General features: G+C 38.1%; 1 protein-coding gene across 1 annotated transcript in view; it reads right to left on the bottom strand.

Annotated features, from left to right (window-relative positions):
* ctnna2 (catenin (cadherin-associated protein), alpha 2) overlaps positions 1-22,058 on the bottom strand; it is a 393,163-nt gene that overhangs the window by 77,367 nt on the left and 293,738 nt on the right. The window contains exon 9 of the mRNA XM_042485341.1: positions 19,086-19,238. Within this exon, the coding sequence (XP_042341275.1) occupies positions 19,086-19,238 (153 nt within the window). The remainder of the gene's footprint in view (positions 1-19,085; positions 19,239-22,058) is intronic.

The following is a 22,058-nucleotide window of genomic DNA, read 5'->3' as shown; positions in this document are numbered from 1 at the left end:
AGAAAATGTTGGCCTTGTATTTTCTACAAATCCCAGATATGTTCCCTTTGTACGTTTCATACATATCATATCAGTGTTTCTAAAGTAATGTAGTAAATGGGCTGACTGTGTTATGAGGAGGTGGAAGGGACGATGGATGGTGAGTCACCTAGGCGAGAAGCCTGCCAAGCTGCAGACCAGTGTTCAAAACCAGCAAACAACAAAACTGGCTGGTTTTTAGGGAGTCCACTGCAATTCCAGTGGCGTTTTAGCTAACACACGGGTGTTATTTTAGGGAGACATTGCTGTGTTTCCATTAGGGATAGTGCCAAAAAAATAGTTGTTTATTCTACAAGACATCACTGTGTGTCCTGTCCATATTATGCCACCAAAAGCGCATGGAATTTTTTTTCGAACCACCTTTTTGTGAACCTTGTGCCTAAATCTAACCTCCCGTTGACAACAGTGTTGTTGAAACGTAAAATTTCAGCATATCCACTACATAATTCAACTCAATTTTACCTATAAAACCAATTTCACAAATCATATATAATGTACAAATGTAATGTAGATTACATACTTCCCTTTTTGCAGAAATGTATAATGCCAATTTTTATTAGTGATTGGGTTGCAAATCTGCTTGAAACCCACTACAAAGCACTTTAAAAATCCATGTACAGGTTTCTTATGGTGGTTTTAGATCTTTAACTGTTAAGCTCTTTACTTCTGATTGCACCTGTTTTAACTGATTGTGAAGTTAACATTACTGATTAATTGTATGCCTATTTTATCTACTATTGCTTTTTTGTTATTCTTGCATTTCATTATTTTTTTATCTGCTCAACATCATTGTAAACGAGGGCTTGCCCTCAATGATTTTCGAGTCTAAATAAAATGAATTAAATTGTACATATTTCTTTTCTTTTTTTTTTTTAAGAACTTAAGAGAATTAAACATTTCTGACTCTGATGACACCTAATGACAGTAACAAAAAAGACATCATCATCACACACAGCTATGTGCTTTTCAGTCCACCAAAGGGAAAATCACCTTGGCATGATTAAATGCTTAATATGCCGCCTTTTGACATCAGATCTGCAGAAACCTTTTAGACAAATATCCCAATATACACACACACACATGAATGGACTATAATATCACTACGGAGCTGGATGTATCTGTGTGTACACTGTATCCTTTTGTGGGATGGAAAGGGTGCTCTAATACACTCTATATCCTTTGCTGGGAGTAAAATAATGACAGACATTAATTGAGGTTTCATAGCATGCAAGAACAGACGAACAGAGGGTTTTCGCATGACGGGTAATAACTCCAGTGACAGCGCGCTTCACATTCCCATTTGAGAGCGATAATTTTCTGGTCTCCCGCTACGCTACAAGAACAGCAAATAGGAAGTGATCTTTATGAGGAAGGGCACACATCCAGTGCTTATCGTCATTATTAAGTTTGATATATAAAGATTAGATGCGATCAATTATGAAGGTAACATACAATACAATTGTTGAGCGCAGAGATAAAGTATATGCCCTTTGCAGAATCAATAACTAACTGAAGTTCATATTTGATTGAACAAGAAAACAGTACATATACTAGGTTCCAATGTACTGCTCTTTAAAAGTGTGCACAAATGCACGCACATATTTTCCACGGTATTCCACTGATGAGTATCAGGCAAGGGTGCAACTACAGAGTGAATGCCTTGCTTTGCTGCATGATATTGTTTACAGTTCTTTCCTCATTGATAAATCTATAATTGAGGTAAAAACACAATAGAGCAAATTTTATATGATGTTATAAATTGTTCAACAACATGACATGGAGGTCAAGGTCAACATCTAATCATTTCTCCACTAGATTTTCAGAAAAGATTTTGTCCCCAGAACAAATACTGAACATTAATCATCTTGTGACTAATGAGATAAAATCGGTTTTACGTACAGTCTCTACATTAGAGACGAAATGGGACGTGTCTGAGCACATCCCGCACCTTGGAACATTGTATTGTTCACATCCTGGAAAAATGAAGATGATACATGAATCAGAGGCAAAAAGGCATTATGGGACATCAAAAGTGATATGACTAAGCCCCCATGGGCACATGACATAATTAAGGATTTATGCCTGGCTATATATCATATTACCATAGGAAGTCTATGTTCACAGAAGCATGGTGCAGTGTCAAGTCTTGTTCCTCTTTTGCCTTCTCTTTTGTCGCACTTAATCTCGTGTAATCCACTTAGTGTCATATCTGAATAACATGACAGGAATTCCTCCGCTCCTTGTCGAGTAACACCTTTACAGAAGCTATCCCAGCTCTTTAGCAGGGATGCTGACGTTTTTGTCTCACAGCTAAGCTTATCTCCACGGCAATTTGATAGGGCAAGGTTTGGTAAAATGTGTCACACAAACATTGCCACCAATGCATGTATTTTGTGAGAGATAATGGGCCCTTGAGATGACTCCCCTAAGCCTGCAGGGGACGGTCGGGGGCACTCTTGTGAATACATGCTTGATGCCGGTATAATTTCCATTTGTTTATCTCTCTTTTCCCCTTTTAGGGACAGTGGAGATGTAACACAAAGAATATAAATGTCAGCTTGAGGTTAAAAAAATTGGTTGATTGCATCCCAGGGCACAGCTGTAATTCTTCAGAAAAAGGACTGATGACCAATTCCCTCTGAGACTGTTCACTGAGTCACAGGGGAATTAACAAAGAAGCCAAGAGGAAGATAAAAAAGTCAAATGTCAGTGTATATTATTAGAATAACTGTCCCAAAAATGATTTGTGTATGTACCTTATCTATGTACAGTATGTATATTGTGTTTTTAATGATGCAGTTTTTTATATTGCATTTACTGCAATAAAACTGTGTTTGAATGTCATACGGTGCTCTGCATTCAATAAAACAACTTTTAAAAGGCCACAATAAAACATAAGGTGTCATCTGGCAGTCGTCTGCAGGAGGACAATTCATGTTATTGTTTTGCTATATTGAATTTACATTACCTTTAAGCTTACAAGCAGAAAGGCACTTAGTGCACACTGTGTTATAATACTAATTTGACGTGCAATGTGGGATACCAATGGTGTTAGGTACAAGATCCTTTGCTTCAGTAAAACTAAATATATATGTATATACATATACTGAAGTAATGCCAACATTTGATTAATACTGATGCCACAATGTGTATGTAACTTTTTTTTTAAAAAAAAAATAAATGATAGATGTGCAAATAATTTATCTAATCCAGAGATTTGATACAGTTCCTTCCAGTGGGTCACATGATAAATCTGGGTGGTTGTGAGATGAATACTGAAGTAGGAAAAAAGAAAAGAGAAAGTGTCACTACAGAAAATGTTGATCAATTTTAGGGCTTTTCACTTCCATTTAGTCTTTTGTAGAATATTCAATAGTTTTACCTGTGTTAGCCTCGTACACTGAGGGATCACAAACATTGATTTTAAGTGCACCCATTCCCCCATGGTTAGTGTTTCCAATTGGTATTATGATAATACTTGGATAATCCTTGGTAACTGGGGGTAAGATACCATACCAGGGAAAACAAAAATCAATGTCCTTTTCCTGTTTTGGTTGTGCAATTGGTCGACGCCGTAAAATGAGCCTTCATACTCCCAGGGGATCTTACCCTGGTGGCAAACAGAATTGCATAGTGCAAGTGAGGCTGATAGGGAACAAATATGGTTGGTGTCATTTTTTCTATAGCCAAGTCAAGTCTAAGTATATTTATCCTCAGAGGGGCAATTGGTTGGGCAATAATGAAAACCTTAAAAACACAGTCAAAAACACACACAAGACAAATCAATATAACTTATAGCCTAATAAAATAGAACAAAATTCCGAGTAACAAATACATTAACAGCATGCTTAACAAGGCACAGTTGGGTAGTTAAGTTGATATAAGCCATTAGCCCTTACATAGTGCAAATAACATTTACCTGATGGTAAACTGAAGCAAAAAAATATTTGTCTATTTCTAGTCAAATCTTAAACAATGTATTGCACTTTAAGATTATTATATTTTTTATGAGCTAAACATAACTACAACTGTCTGATTAATCTGAAAGTGGAGTAAATATTTTCCCCGTAGTGACGCACACAGATTGAGTAACAAAATGGATATTCTTAATTAAGCCTAATTTTACCAACATACAACACTGGGGTAAATGCACAGGTCACAGCACTGCTGAAAAGCACACAGGAGACAAATACGTGATTAAAGCTTAAGCAGGTGCTACTCTGCAGTGGGAATCTCCCATTGACTGGGACTTACTGGTTGTGACCTGTAGCAGTATTGATCAGATTGCCATACATCAAGGTTTCATCACGTTAAGACCACCCTTAATACACTGCTGTCAGTAATGACTGCTGAGGGGGAAGATTTCTGACATCAGCTGATAGATCGATTTAGTTTGTTTTCCTCTTCATATAGCCAGTCCTTACAGGCTTCACGGAAAAATCCTTAGCATTCATGACTGAATCTGTTTGGCCTGTTTAACTTTCTCCAGCTCCCTCTTACATCTTTTTAATATAAATCTTAGTATGTAATTAATAAACTCATAGCTGCATATAGGTATGTGTTTGGTCGAAAAACAGCATCTTGCCTTTGTCATAAAAGGTGGGGAAAATTGATGCCTTACTTAAAGACCAACATTTATGTACGCTTTTTAGATGTTAAATTGACGGTGCTGGAAATTCTTTTCCAGTACATTCCCTCTATAATTAAACTTTCGTTTTGGATTTTATTTGTGAATGCAAAAATGTTATCTGTGTATATAATGGCAGTCTGGAATTACAAGAGTTTTGTGCATGTTTGACTCACATAAGCACATTTTGTTTATTTCCTATAACTTGTGTGTCAATTCAAAGTTGTGTGCCCTGTCCTTTTTCAGATAGAGCGCATTTTAAACTCATTCTACTTGAAACCTGAGGAATTCCTAGTACAAGAAATGAAAAAGTTAACAAGGGATGTGTTCAAATGCTTTTTTTAAGGCGAAAGTATTTGTTTTGGGTTTGTTAAGAAGAACATGAATGGATTAATGATGATTTCCATGCATATAAATCTACCTGTTGAATGTCTACATGCATGTTACCACAATGACATGGACTTCTTCTGCCTCTACAATGTTTGGTGCAACTTGTTATGAAGCCTCAGTTACACTTAGGTTCACCTTAAAAGGCCTCTCCCCTTGAAAAACCCTCCAGTCTCTGTTTGTGGTGCAGGTCGCATACAATCATTAACTAGCACTTCTGTACAAATCACACTCTGATGGTGAAGTGAGTGAGCCAGTCCAGATAAAATCAGCTCAGCAAGGTACTATTCATCATACTTTCAGTGTTTTGGTTTAGCTCCTGTAGTTTCAGGCTGTGATGCTCTTAGTTTAAAAATCACTTAATTTTTCTATTTCAGGTACCTCAATTGACTGCATGAGTTGTGTGTCACAGTCCCTGTTGCAACCTCTACTGTTGACCATGTTGGTATGTGGGCAAAATCAGCGAGCCACATTACAGTAAAATGACATCCTGTTGTTTTTAGAACACTAGCAGCGCCTGGCCCTCTCACCCCACACAGTGTCTTTGCCTCCTCCTCTAAACACCCCCTGAAGTCCCCAAAAGTCCTGCCTGCCTCACAGGGACTGTTTGTATCTGGTATTGACATGCATTTCGGTAATCAGAGCACCAGTGGACATTGCTGTTTACACCTGTGTCCATTATACATCGCCAGCATGGGTTCAGATTGCATTACTGCCTACATCACTTATACTAGCAGGTAAAAGGCCCTGTGCACAGTTATTATGTCCACATTCCTGCTAGCTGCTCGCCAACATACTTGCACTTGTGTCAAAACAGCCAGTGATATCGAAGCTCCCAGGTACAGCATCAGGCCTTGAAGTCAATTTTATATAGTGGCCAAAAGTGGAATTACGCCATCCAAGGTCCATCAAGTGATGTCACTGGGCCCAGAGAGACTTTTTCACCATAGACTTACGTTGTGAAAGAGAAATCTATAAATCAGTGGATAACTTTTTTTTTCAGGTCACAAACCTGCCTGATCCATTTGGTCTGATAGACATTTTGAACGTTGAGAGGAGTCCCAAGATTAAATCACATTATCCCCTTTCAAGTTAGCTGAGTGCTGAACCAGAAGTTAGCCACTCGGCTGGAATATGTTGGCTGCTCTATTGGCCCAATGATGCGGAAGATCCCTGGGAATTTTGGGAAAACAAAATTTGGCTTCATGCACCACTTAGCAACTTCCATAGTAATAAACAGGGCTCCACTTACCAATGCAGTATCCAGTTCTCTTTATACATACATGGAGATATTGCTATCATCAGAATTCAACATGCCGTCATCCATAGAGCAAAATGATGGACTGTCCCACAACTCTTTGTCCAACTCAATGGACAAGTTACATAGCATCCACTACATCCTGCACCGATGCTGTAGTCTTTATTGGGTACATATCAGGATTACAAAGATATGTGGTGGAAAATGTCCCAGACCACCTTGACAAGTGGTTTGACAATGCGTCTTGTTGGTCGTCTGACTTGTATTTAATGCTGTCCACTATTGATTGGATCCTTTGAGATGCATGATAACACCAGGTATAAACAGGCTCACTGTTTAACCTCTTATATAAAGTAATAATTGTATCTTGTGACAACTGTGTCTGACTAAATGGCTCTTATACCTCGGAAAATAACATCAGTTGAACTAATTTATCAGTTTATTTTGCAGTTAAATACAACCTTTAAACAGGTAAACAAATACCATGAATGTCCTCATTTTTTCTATCCATTTTCACTGGACCTTAGATAGCCCATATTTTTTATAAAATCTTTCTTGTCACAGCCAAAGAACTCGCTGGTAATATGAGAATGACACCTAGACTTTGGCATTATCAATTATATTGTCAGCATGTTATACTCTCTTGACCTGAATCATTGACCGAGGACCCTCTTGCCCATTTTGGTTCAAGTCTTGATATCAATTTTTGGTATTTCCTAATGATGGAGCCTACTGTGCTTTTGTTAGACCTTATACTTTCAAAATCCCCTTTTTACTATTCCTTAGAGTGATGCCTCTTCACAATTCTGTCTCTGAATTCTAATGGACTGAGATGACTGTACACTTTTTGTTCTGACATGCCCTGCAATGTGTAAGAAACTCAGATGATAGTCAACTAGACATCTTTGATAGGCAGAAAAGCGCCAAGAGGCTTTAGGAACAAGCACCAGAAAATAAGAAAAAAAAATACTCCAGAGGTACCAAAGGGATATAGAGGAATAAAAAAGCCCTTGCCTATACAACAGAACAAAGCAGATTCAGTGTCCAGTCATTGTGATCCCATCAAACAGCCTTTCTCTCTTTGTTGTGGTAATGTCAGTCCCGCCCCCCCTATTTCCTTTATGATAAACAATAGCATTAACTCTCACTTCCCTCTGGTGTGACTGGATAGTTCATGAAAAGTAACACTGATGAGCAGAGTGTCTCTCAAACACTGAGCTGATTTCAGCTTGAAGCACTCAAGCGGAAAAAAACACAGTCAGGCAGTAAAAACTGTGAATGCTCTAAAACCATTAAAAACTTGAAAAAATAAAAAAATAAAATAAAATAAAATAAAATAAAATTAAAAGCCCAGAAGAAACCTAGCTGACATACACCACAACAATGGTTCATTCTAAATACAATGCTATATTTCCAGTAGCATTATGGGTAATTTTATGTGGGTCATTGAAAAAAAAAAGCAAGATTTTGACCCATTCCGTTGTTTGTTATGTACCAATCTAGACTCGATACAATTTAATATAATACAATAACTTTGTTTTCTTTAGTTTATAATCACCTAAAAAAGGGTGATATGGTTGTATCTGCCAAGGGAGCAGGTCCTTGTCCACACTGTCTGCCACGTTGCATCCCCATGTTGCCGCAGTAGCCAAGAATAGACAAACCAAACACTGGCTCTAAATAGGACCATTTATGTTTTTTGTGTTTTCATGTTGGCCACAGTAGTTGGCAGTCCCTTCCAAACAAGCAGAACAGCACTGGGAAAACACTAATTTTTATATGAAACTGCTTTTGTTGGCGTTTTTACTAGTTTAAAACCTGGGGTTTGTTTTTTGGAGAGGAAGGGACCACTGTCAATAGTGTGGCTCCTTGTACAAACCTCCTGAATGTCTGGATGTTACGTTCTCACACAAAAAAGGTGAGAACACATTAGCAGGTGTGAGGTAGTGGCCTGTGTGACTTGAGCTGTTATTTTGGGGAGAAAGTGATCTCTGTGGATAGTTCTGGTAAAAAATGGTGAAGAAATGATGAAGAATGGAGTTCACAATTGGCACACAAAGTTTCAACTAGTTACAATCGCCAACCCTCACCCCTAGATGCCACTAAATCCTACACACTTCTCCATTAAAATACAGAAAAGTAAAATTATAGTCGATAAAGGCAATGTGCACATATCTGAATTCACTTGCAGGCTTTGTTGTAAGAATCTCAGTGACAGAAATCTGTTGTAGTGAGACAACGTTTGAGTATTTACTTTCTTTTCCGTCTGACATTTTTTTGGCTGTGAGCTCACCTAAAAATAACTCTGAAAAAGGCATACCTAAGGTGGATTAGGTGGGGCTTGATGTATCATTCTATACACCTCTGTGGCTACACCTTCCAAAGGTAGATTTCCTCTGAGGCTAATAACTTTGTATGAAAAGAAAGGATTAATGTTGGCCTAAAGGTGCAGGTCATCACAAATAGACCTGTTCCAACAATGATCCATCCTCCTTTCCAGTTAACTGTCCAGTAAAGTGCTTAATGCAGTGGGCCCCAGAATAATATTTACTGCTGCAGTCTGTCTCATGTCGCTGAGCCCTGAAGGCCAATTCAGTATTGGTTACATTCAACTTTGTATTGATTATGCATAATCACTGGAGGTATGGCTTTCCCCTTGACTCTGCTCATGTCCAAAGTAAGGTCACTGCTGTAAATCCAAAGAAGGAAAAGCTAATGAACTGACGAAGGTAAAGTGAACAACCGAGCTTAATGTAGCTATGTATGGAGGAAGCTCTATGACCAAAGATGCAATGTGCTGCTCCTTAAAAAGGAAATACTACATGTGCTGTAATTAAGGTGGTTAATATGCAGCTCAGTGGATTATACTGTTATTTGCAGGATATGTGTCAAAAAATATACCACCTAATTAATGATAAAAAATCCAAGTGTCCAAAAAAGAAAGCAAATTAAGAAAAGGGCAAATTAAAGACTGCAAAGTAGGGAGTGACAAAATATGCAAATGCAGATACAAAACCACCACATTAAAAGGGTAATTACAATCAAAACAACATTAGAAGACAATACACATTAGTTTGCAAAGAGCAATACTAGAAGTAAGAGTATATTGCATGCATGTACAATGAAGACTAGGAACAATCATGGTCTTGATTGCCACAAGCAGAGATAGGGCCTGTTAGAGATAAGGCAGATACAGAGGTGTCCTTCATAATGCCACAGCTGTCAAAGAGAAATGCTCAGAGAAGGTGTCAAGGTCAGAAGAAAACCTCATTCTGACATTAGAATAGTGATGGAGCGTAACGTCCTTTAGAGGTCCAAGAATTGCTGGCACGTGTACATTCATGCTGCAGTGGCAATAAAAAGGAACCATGGTAACTTTGAAAGATTGGATATTCATCTTGTCTTTGAATTAACAAGAGCATATCCATGTAGGCAACTCTAATTTAGAAGGAGAGCTCAGCTTGCAGCATCAATATAAGAGGGAGATATAAGCCAGTAAAAACTGATGAATGGTGATTATATGCGCACATTGAATGGTGTGAAATGGGAGAGAAATAGATAAAACATATATATATATATAGATGTAAAGGAACTTTTGATCAAAAAGAAATGTTTGATTATGTGTCTCAAAGAGTGTTTAATTTGCACATTGACATGTAGTTGACCCCTGAAGCATCAGTGCCCTTGCATGTTTTCTGTCTCTGTCCATGACCACATGCTGTGCCAAAGGCTTCTCTGATAGGAAATTTGTCTTGTAATCAAACTTTTATATTCAAGAAATGGTGTGTACACACTGGGAGTGACACAGCAACAGACAAGTCATTTTAATGAAAGCAGTGACATGAAGCTGCAAACTGATGCCTAACTCCTGTCACTGCACACAGACATGATACACCACCGATCCAACACATTTTCACTTCCAACTCATCGCATACTGGTGATTGGTCAGTGGCCCTACATGTCAAAATATGATGCTTCAGGTACCTCAACGTCAATTTTGAACGCTCAGGAACAGTGTGTCAATTTACCCTTTATTAATTTATTGTGTTATTTCAAAATAAACACCTGTTTTCAAAAGAAAATGTTCAGTTTTGACTCTATAAATGCATACAGACTCTTTTCAAAATAATATCAGAGTGTACGTGAAAAAATACTTAATTTTTAGGTCAACTTAATGTAACATCTTGTGACATACATCACTTGCGTAGAATGCTACACATACTAACATTCATGTAAGAGTAACTCAGTAGACTCTCAGGAGTTTGTTTGATCCATAGACACTCACTCCAACCAGTTGCTCAAAGAATCAAACAATGCCTGCCTTGTGCATCCCAATCCACCACTATCCCACTGAGTTGTCATCTGACGCCAGAGCCCCTGAACAAGGATCGGTATTTGACGCATCGGGAGCCAGAATAGATTGATAAATCAAAGTTGTGCTGGCCTCAACGTTCTAATGATGATGTTGTTAAGTTTAACCCAAATATGTTTTGGATTCTAGCTTTGGTTCTGTGTTGTTTAGCTTTGTAAGCTGATGCTATGCTCACTTTGTGTGCGATGCAGTGCACACGGGAATTTAATGGAATGGCAAAATGTGATGTACAAATAGAATTTTTTTTCGGACGGAATACAAACTTTAGGTGACTTTCAGACAAGTTGTACTGCTGCAAGCAGCAGAAACACCCATGACAACATATTATGTAAATGAGCAATTGAGCAAGACTTTAACGGCGACGTGGCGATAATGAAGCTGGTCATGCTGTTGCGTTGTTGCTCGTAGTGAGAAAAAGCATGAGAACAACTGAGGTGCACTGAGATTTTTGTTAATTAATTAACTAATTAATTGATTAATGAGCTAACTAATTAATTGATTAATTAATTAAAACTGTTACTGTTAGAATATGTTTTACCACAACAGCAGACATACAGATATAGTACAGTTGATAAGTAATGGATTTTTTTCACCATAAACATTTATTTGGAGAAACCATTTACTAATTCTGCTGTATATTTCAAAACTGATTTCACTACTTCCATACATGTTTCTGACCAATCTACAATAGCTATGATTAATGTGTCCATTTTTCCAAGGTAACTGTATGCAATTGATGAGTAATACGGGGGTGATAAACAGCTGTGTATACGTACATATCTGTGTGCTTGCACTTGTGCTGTGTAATGCTCAAGGGGCTGTGTACTCTACTCCCTTAGCGATGTGAGCACACGGTGACAGTTAAATGGGGTGCGATAAAAAAGTGCTACGTGTTGGATAAGAAGTCTGGACTCTTAAATCCCTGATTTGTAGCTTTTAGTTGATCAATATGAGAGAGAGGAGATGTGGGGACCATTAGAGCAGATGAGAAGACATGGGTTATATTGTATTGTGGACTGTTCTAGTTTTATATTTTGTGTTTTCTGATTTTGCTTAGCAATAAGAGTATATTTTCAACACAAATAATTTGTAAATGTAAAAAAGAGGAACATTTGCTATTGAATACTTCAATAATGGAAGATGTTAATGGACCAGGATATTCAAAATTTAATTGAAAGTAATGTTGTACCTAAAATATCGCTGCAGCAGATCATTTAAACAGAATTTTAGATGGTTATTTCACATTCGACTTGGAAAAAGGAATAATATCTCCATTAGCAGAGGCCAGAATTGAGCAGTTGACTTGAAATATTGATAATTGCTGTGATACTTCTCAGCCAAATGATCCTGACTACACTTTAAAAAACACGCAGAATATACAATTCAATAAAAGAGACTATATAGAAGTTATGACTGTTAAAGCCAAGATGGAACTTTTTAGAGTTCAATTTATTCCAAATATTAAATACTGAGCACACAGACTGATATTTTAAATGATGGGGAATGTTTTAGCTAAATCTAAATCCATTTAACATCCCATTAATATCAAACACCACACAGAAACACCAGCAAAAACGGGGCTCTTGCTGTTATGTCTTTCAAACTGGAAAATGTTTGGATCGGTGATGGGTTAGGATTGGGTGGCTTCTCATTAAAGTTAGCCTTGGGAATAATTTGTAAAATCCTGAGTTAATAGACCAACGTTACAATGATACCCACAATTTACCTCTCAAACACTGAGGGATAACTAGCTCTCCATTCCTCTGTGTCGATAAACCTCCTCCTGATTTTCCACAATAAATATATAGAAATTACTACAGAGACAGCTAAAATAACCCAACCTCTGTGTGGAGTAAAGGAATGGAGACTGTCATATCATACAGGCATTACAGTTGCAGTGCAAGAGCTTTTTGTCTGTCTGCCAAAGTGTCATCTTGTCATGAAGGATTAAAGAAAGAACATTCATGTAAAGGTTTGTGACTACACACATGGGCTGTATACATGGTGAGTGTGCAACTATTTCTATAAATACTGAGCTAAACAAGAAGACATTACCAATACTAATGCTAAAATCTAATTCTGGAGTCATGGAGAAGATTTCCCTGAATATCTCAGCTTCATTTCATTAAATTTCACAGATCCATTACACGACCTTAAGCCAATGATATACCCAGCTTAATAATTAGTGGTTTCCTGCTACTGGTCAAGATGGTGTAATGAGTGTGATGTGATTAGGAGAGCCCTCGGGGTGAACTTGGCTCGACTCTGAGGTGAGCTGAGAACAATGGTGGAGAAAAGTGAGATATTGTACAAGGTGGAGCAAAATGGAAGAAAAATCAAATAAAAACAATGTAGACATGACGAGGGGGGCACTTTTTTCCTTGACACCGCTGATCATGTCCAAACTCCAGGCTAATGACTTAAGACAGCTCCTCCCTGACATCAGGGAGATGACTGCAGTGACATTGATCAGGATGTTAATTAGCCTAATATATTAGAAGATTGTGATGGTGGCGGTTATGATGACTGTGTCTGTGATGGTGCGAATAATGATGATGACAGCAATGACAATGATATTGCCAAGTATATAGGATAGCCTTGAGTGTATTAGCAATTCAGCTAGCAAAGGCCAGTAATGTGCATATTCACCCTGACAAAAGGATAAAGTTCTGCACTGCACCTCATTATAGTTTGTGCTCTACATGTCTCAATATGTGGTATGTTGTTCTCTGGCTCAAAAAGTGATGAGGATACATAGTTTGGATGTCAGAGGGAAGGATGGACGGTATGTTCTGGAGTTATAAAGTATTCATTTATACAGAGCAATGTGACCTTTTTTTTTTAATACAAATAGTGCTGCAGACAACATCTGGTAAAATACTCATCTGCAGTGTAACTACTTGCATGAATAAAAACAGCATTTAAGATGCAAATATCACATCAATACATTTTAAAAAGTTTGTCTAAAACAATTTAATTCTTAATGCATGACAGCTAATGTCCCACCCGACTAATAACTCATTTCCATCACTTCTCCAAAAAGACTATGACCACGGCTCTACTATCACAGCTGGACATCTCTAATAGGAGTTTACTGACAAAGCACCTCATCATCTCATGAAAACCCAAATTTGTATGCATGTCCTGCTCTGCCACTTACATTGTGATGAACATATTTAAAGGAATACTCTAGCCCACAAATGACCAGTTGTATATCAATTACTCACCCTGTGCTGTACTGATTTTGTAAAGAAAACTTTGTTTTTCTGGCATGCCTCCATGGTGAATGAAGAATGCAAAACTGGAGAGAATTCTTGATGAACTGAAGTCATGGGGGTCACATTTAAAAACACAGCAAAACCCTATCAAAATACCAATTTACATACTCTCAGGATGCTCATGCAGTATAATCCAAGTCTCATTTACCCAGTCGTATGCTCAAATAAACATCCCCGCCTCATGGGAAATTGAACTAAAAGAGAAAATTTTAACTATGCTCTCTTCAAAGCCAAACTCAGTTGACGAAAACAGTGATTTTGCCCTGCTGATCACATCACCTGTCGTTCTTCTACTGCCTCAAACAGTAATTTGTAGTATCATGTGACTTTAGTGAATCCAAACTAACCACTTAAAACACCAAAGTCACACAATAACACAATAATAACACAATAACACAACCAAGAGTAGTGGTAGACCAGCCACTCCAGTGTTCGGTGGTGTAAAATTACTGTTTTTGTCAATGGAGTCTGGCTGTGAAAAAAACATATCTAAGTATTCCCTTTCCATTCAGTTCCCAATCAGAAAGGACTCTCTGTTTGGGCAGTACTGAGCAGTCGACTGAATAAATGAGACTTGGCTTATAACACACGAGTTGTGTGAGAGTTTGTAAATGGATGTATTGATATAGTTTTGCTGCTGTTTAACATAGCCAACTATTACTTTAATTCAGAAATTTCACTTTTTGTATTTTTCAATCACCTCAGGCATGCCAGAAAAATACAGTTGTTGTTATACAAACAGTCAATTTGGGTATGAAGTACTCCTTTACTTTGCAGCGCTCTATCTCAACAAAGGGAAAAGTCAGAGTCTGCATTGACTCATGGAGCACTCATTTATAGGCTCTACCTTTGACCATAGAGATTGCTGTATTCAAACCATGCTGCACAAAACAATAGACCTCTATTAGCTTAGTAAATGAAACCCATTTAGATCAACCCCTAACATGGCACTGATGTTAATCTGCTATGTAACCACCCCAGCTAACTGTGAACCAGCATACAACAGGCAACCCAGAAAGGCGTGAAGAGACCAAGACTCATGTTAACATCTTGTTAACATGAGTCGACTAGCCCTTATTGACTCTGAGACCGTCTCTGTGTTACCGCCACATCTTGAAGCTATTATTCCTCACGCACAGGTTCACTATAAAATCCAATGAAAGGACAGAGTATTAGTAACGACCCTGCACAGATCATCACCACTCATATACCTTTAAAGAAGGCTTCACTGCTGTAGTTCTGGGTAATTTAAAAAAAATCATTTTCACCCACCATTTTTTTGAAGAGCAGATTTCAATTTTGTTGCCACACATTTGCTGCTACAAATGGTCCTCTTGTGATGAACAAAGCTGAGAGAATGCACCCAGTAAAGTGAAGAAAAATATGCAAATGAGCAAATGGGATGATTATGCACCATATTCCATTTAAGTAACATTTTTGTGATCACTGGTAGCGTTTATCCAATTTCCCCCACTATGCTGAATATTATTGCACACAAATAAATTGCCTTTTTTAAATATATGAATTAATTCGTACAACAATTGCACACAAATAGCTATATGGGCGTTCATGTCTGCCAACACACAAGCTAGATAGGCCATTGAACAGCCAGTAAGCGAGTCTCTGCTTGAACAACTGCTGTGTACCTCAATGTTGCCACATGCTTTACATAAGAAACCAAAATATGCACAGGGCAAAGCAATGCGACATCTCACCCCCTTATTTCCTTTCATCACAATAATAGTATGCCTGAAATGTCCTTGGGCTGAGCAAAGTTTTAACACTGTTGGTTGCAAAGGACAGATTTTGAGTGTGGCATCAGTCAGATCCTCCCTCATCAGCAAACAGTTGGGGCCGACCAAAAGGGCACACAAATCACTCACTCTCTAGCTGATGTCAAAGGAAGCAGCAGTACCGGTGTAAGTGACAGTATGTTAAGAGAGGCTCACATAAAGGGTTCTAAAGGCTCCTTTCAAAGAGCCATGAGAACAAAAGGCAACGCCCACCTAAGGACAGAGGAATTTATCAAAGCACTTTTCCTCCTACCCCACTGAAGGAAGGGACGACCAAGAAAAAAACTCTATCCAAACCCCTTATGTGAGACAGTATATGTATAAACCTTAATAAAAAGTGTCGCATTTTGGGTAAAAGCTGAAAAGAGTCCCGACCTGAGTAACACAATATTTTGTCCTCTAGTCCAGTCACCAAAAGAAAATGTTGGCATTGTTAATTTTAGCAAACCACAAATACGATACATTTGCATGCTTTATATGTATTACATCATTGTTTCTAAAGTGTAAAGTACATCAACTAACTGTAACTGGGAGGCAGAGGGAATGCCATAACACCTAGAAGAGATTCCTGCCAAGCTACAGACCAGTGGTCAAGACATACAACAAAACCAGTTGTTTTTTGGCAAGTCATTGCTGTATTTTCAGTAGCCCTTTGGCCACCAATCATGCATGTCACTATTTTTTCCATGGTTGGCATGGTTGCTTAGCTTAGAGAGACATTGTTGTGTTTTAGTCCAAGAAACCAGGTATTTTAAGCCAAAACATGATATTTTCAAAACAATTACCAAGAGGTTTTTATGCCTTAATATAACCATAGCATTGCAGAAATTTAAAGAAATATAGTTTTTACTTGTCCACGTAATGAGAACATACAAATGTAGCATGTGTTTTTTTCAGAAATGTACAATGCCAACATTTTTTTTCTGGCGAATTGCACCTTATGTATCCCCTTTTGGCAGTTTGATGCCTTTGAATCATGGATTGTCTGAACAACATTTACAACAAAAGATGTCTGTTTCCCACAGTAGCAAACACATGTAGATTATGACCAGGCGGTCTTGCATCAATGTGCTGATTAAAGGTTCTAGATGGATCCTTGTAACAGTCCTGACAGCCCATATTTCCGCAGTACTCAAGACAACTCGAGTATCACAGTCATAAGCCCTCTTCAGGTCCAGGAAACACATTCAGACTGATGGGCAGACTTGCATGTCCCCACCCTCCGTCAGGGTGGAGTAAATGATTCGACAAGATAAGCACAGATGTCCAGTAACAAAACACTACTCAGTCTTTGATCTGGAAGGCTGTTCCTCCCAATCACCCCGTCAAAGTTTCTCTGTAATTATGTGAGCAAAAATAACCCAATAGGACTATAAAGTTACCTTGGGGAACTGTGTCCAGAACCACATGCACAGTCTCAGAAACCTGGATACTCTGAGCTGAACTGAACGTTGTGGTTGGCAGACACATTGTCAAATGTTTTTTTTCTTTTGCTTTGGTTTTGTCACCTGCTTTACTGTTTCTGCTACATTAATTAATGATTTTATCTGTAAAAAAAGATACATTTTCTTGACATTATGTCAGAGAGTTCGCCTCAAATGTGCAAACTAAAAAAAATTATTCCATTACATCTCTAAATGTGAGAAAGGAGAACGTATCAGAAAATAATGAGGACTGATGTTGCATCTTTTGAACAACTGTGACATTTTAGCAACTCCAGTAACAAATAAAACACTAATTGGACCCTTAACATGTACATTATGATTTTAGGTTTGTTTGTTGAGCAAAATACAAAAAAAAAAAAATGCAGAGATGCTGGTTCGATGAAGAGGAGAATAAACTTTTTATAGTTTGAAAACAGTAGAAATTTGCAATATGTAACAATGCCAAATGACACTTCCTGCCTTATTTACCTGTCCTAATTCAAGAGTATTAGTGTGCTTGCAGCATGTGGCAGTAACATGATCTGTAATTTACTCTTACTGCAGGATCCAATTTTGACTGAGGGACTGTGAGCTTATTTTTAGATTAAATCTGCCTTCATATGAGTAAAATGCAACAGACTTATAAAGAGGGAGTCAGACTTATTCATGGCACATCCTTACAGGCACGACTTCTTGCTGCAAACTAAGCCAAAAGAGACAGCAGTGGATTTGTGTGTAAACAGACCCTCAGTGCCTGTAGCCTCACACAGGTAAACAATAGCTATACATCACTACACAGAGGTACGTATGGCATGAAAAATATATATACCTGAAAGCTTTAATTACTGTTGCTGTGATCATTGTTTGTTAACCTTTAGAAACGCTGAGCTGTGACAGGCAGGTGCCCATTATGAGCATGTTTGTTTCTGATGGCGTTTTTAGTGTATGGGACAACACAGTATTCTTTTAAAGGGATTATTCATCACAACAAAGCAGTAACTGTTGCATGATGTAAATGCAAATACATTTGTCTGAAATGCATATAATTGCCTCAGTAAGTCAAAAAAATTCAACTGATATTCAGGACGGTCTAAATTAGGCTGTGATTGGCTACTTGCATCACCTTAATAAAACACTGAGGGGAAAAAGGACACAGGTCTATTTTTTTCATCAACATCACTCACAGCAGTTGAGCTCTGCACACCGAGCTGCACGCTGAGCATGTTATTTCTAAAATTAAAATAAAAGTCAATGATGTTTGAAGCTTAAAGTTGTGGTTTGCAGTGTGATTTTTGCCACAAATGTCTATGTGCATGCAGTTAAGATGAAGAGCACGTTTAGAAGCGAGATGTACCTCCATTCTGCTTTGTTACCACATAGCAAATAATCTAATAACATTTCCTCCCCACTGTCTGGGAGAAAAGCTATTTGTATGGCATTCAACTAGTGAAAGCAAGAATGTGCATACAAGATTAGTGCAGAATTCAAGTGTGTGTGCGTGTGTGTGTGTCTGGAAAAAAGTGTAAAATTTCTTTCTAGTTAGCACAAGCACATTATTTTAATTATATTTCTGCTTTACAGTGTAATGAATTTGTTGTTTTCTTATGTTTTTTCTTTCTTCTTTTTCTTTTAACCATATCAGAATTTCTAAAAAGTAAATTCATGCTTTAAGCATGCAGTGCACACTGTATTTCTTGTCTTCCTGTTTTATGAGGACTGTTTGTATTGCTTAGCAAGAGAGAAATGCCTCTGTGTGCTCTTTATCTTCATTCAAGACACCATTATAATGACCTCACCTGCATTGCTCATATATTTGCACATAGCTATTTTTTTAGTTCTGAACCGGAGAATAGGAATAGACCTATGTGGGTATATGCATGTGCTCCAATGTATAATTCATGACTGACCTCGACCAGCTTGTTTGCATGTTCACGGAACACCTGGGCGTACTCCTTGACCTCCTTCTCATTTCCACTCTTAGCTGCTTCAATGAGCACCAACAGAGGGACGTTGGTCTCCAGGAAAGAGTCTGAGATGTGGTCCATCACCGCTTTTCTCAACTGCAACACCGGAGAGAGAGAGAGAGAGAGAGAGAGAGAGAGAGAGAGAGAGATGGGGAAGAGGTCATATTATTAATAATATTGCAGATGACTTCACTGTATTACATTTGGCAATGATTACATATCACTTAGCATTGTGATGAATATAATGTAGCAGCATAATAAGGTGAGAGGACGGGCAGAGGAAGAGGGAGAGGGGAAAAGATGTGGAGAACTCTCAACGGGCAGGAGTGTAAATTGCTTGTAAGGTGTCATTTTTCCCATAAGGGCTTTTGGGGAAGACTTTGCAACTTATATCTTTGTTTATGGAATCGTTTTGAACCAAACTGGCAGGGGACTGGTTGTTTTATAAGACAGTAAACGGACCCTGATGCTCCTCACTGGGATATGTGATGAGATGCCAGAGGGAACAGTATAGAAACCACAACAGACAAGTCCTTTATCTAACACAAAGAGAGAGTTAGTCACATGAGACCAAGACAGACAAGAATACACTGAAGGGACAAGAGGTGGATCCCGCACATGTAGCATCACCATTCATTTGTTATATGGCAACTTACAACCTTAAGGCCTCCATCATTAATTAATTAGACTACACCCTGTATATAATTATGAACATAATAATTTCAAGTTAAACATTCTGTTTTAATACATCACTGTTATTTTAATTATAAAAGTAACATAACAATTAATGCAGGAAATAAAATAAAATGCAATGGCAATAATACAAGTCAAAGCATTTTATTGTGCTGAAAATACACAAAGCAGCATTAAAGCGCAGCCTGTTGGTGGCTGTCATGCAATGTCTATATAAAGCTGTGGTAGCTGCTCCGACAGTTTCACTTTTGGCGGCAGATTGCAGAATAACCACTGAGTCAACAGACTCCTGTGACTTCTTTGACATGGATTTTCCCATAACCTGTGGCCAATCTTCCCATAGACAACATGGGCAGCTGCTGAGGGTGCCACCCAGAGTTGCCCCTAATCCCCACCCCACACCACACATTTATTGATTGATTTACTTTTCTGACATTCAAAAAAAAAACCCAAACATTAGGGAAAAATGATCCAAAGATCTAATTCCTATAGCTGGTCTGGATGGAGAGCATTAGAGTAAGAGAAAAAGAAAAGCAAAAGTAACACAAGACACAGTACAAACAAAGAAAAAAAAGAAGCCAAAATGTGCAAATTTGCACAAACTGTATTCTATTATTGTAGTGTTATTATTATTATTATTATTATTTGGTAACTAAGTTGTTAACTTGTCTTGGGGGGCTTGCCTAGTGCAACAGATGTGCTAGGTCCGGCACTGTATCCAACTGACATACATGAACATGTCTCCCGGCTGCAGAAAAAATTTATTCCAGCAGTAAGCCACACTTTGCAGCTTTTTGGTGTGTTTTTGGCATTAATCCAACATTTTTCAAAATTTTTAAACACAACACCATCAGGAGGAATGCAAGATTCAATGATTACACAATTAAGGTCTACACACACTCAAAGAGCATAAACTGTATGCACACCACACAAAAAAATAGCAGTTATCCCTTCTCCACACATTCAAATGAAGACATTAAAGTGAAAAGCATTTAATTAACAACATGGATGAAAGAGATTTGTTTGACTTTTCAAGCCATCTTCTATAATTAGATGTAGAGCAAACACTGTGACCATATTCCTGAATTAAAAATGTTTAAGCAGCAACGGAGAAAGAAAGCTCACAGCTGTGACTGACAAGGGAAAATTTCATTTAAGGGAAGAAAAAAATCATATGTAAGTCATCGCACTTAAATAACCTGCAGCAATTACAAACTTGATTGCCAGTCCACAGAGTGGAGGAGAACAATAGTGAATTATGCCTTCCTAAGGGCAGATAATCCATCACTATTGCCTCTGGAGAGAGAATAGATTTGGCCAGTCTAGTGGACATGACAGGTCTGCAAATGCTGTAAACAACCTGGAGCCCACACTTTCTGAAAGCACTCCTTTATCCAAAAATCCTGGATCACTGATTTGATGAGATGTGTAGTGAGATCCAATGCACGTCCAGAACATCAGGTTATTTTTTCTCAAAGGATGATAAACTTTGACATTTCTGAATTGTGACTATTGCAGCTTTTTCACTCAGCAGAGAACAGACTTGCATCAGTGCAATTGTGTAACCTTGCTATCCCGTCACCTGCTGGGAAAGGTGGGGAATCAGGCATGATAAAAATCTTGCATTGCCAGAACTATCTTCCCACTATGTTAGTGCTGTTGCAGCACTGGATGAAGGTGTGACAGAACCCACTATCGTTCTGGGAAAGGTGGAGGAGAAGATGTGGGCTGTGTGTAGGCCTTAGCTGTGATTACTTCACCAGTGATCTCACTGCAGTAAATAAAGTAATGGAGTAGATTGGGGGGGATGTTGTTGAGCTGCAATTTGCATGTGGAAAATTAACAGCCTTACCCGTAACCTATCACTGTGTCATAAATTAATATTTAATTCTTACCAGGCTTTGAGTGTGGAGTGTTCACATTGGGAAAGTGACAAAGTTAAGCATACTCAAAGGTGGTAGTATACATACTAAAGTGCCCAAACAAAATGGGAAAGCTGTGAGAAATTGTCACAGCAGTTAAAAATTATAATAAAAATGTGGATCTTAGATCAGGGAGATAATAAACAATGCAGTGCTACTGATGTCAGTCACATCTTGTATCATTTTCTAGTGGTACATTCATTTCTTACACTAAACAGAAATGGGGGATATTGGGACACAACACAAATTCTAGTCTTGTGTTTTTTTCTATCATTTGTATTCAGCCCATGGTGATGGAACA

The sequence above is a fragment of the Plectropomus leopardus genome, chromosome 4 (genome assembly GCF_008729295.1).
Source record: "Plectropomus leopardus isolate mb chromosome 4, YSFRI_Pleo_2.0, whole genome shotgun sequence".
NCBI lineage: Eukaryota > Metazoa > Chordata > Actinopteri > Perciformes > Serranidae > Plectropomus > Plectropomus leopardus.
The sequence above is the reverse complement of the archived record's forward strand: the minus strand, read 5'-3'. Positions and strand labels throughout refer to the sequence as shown.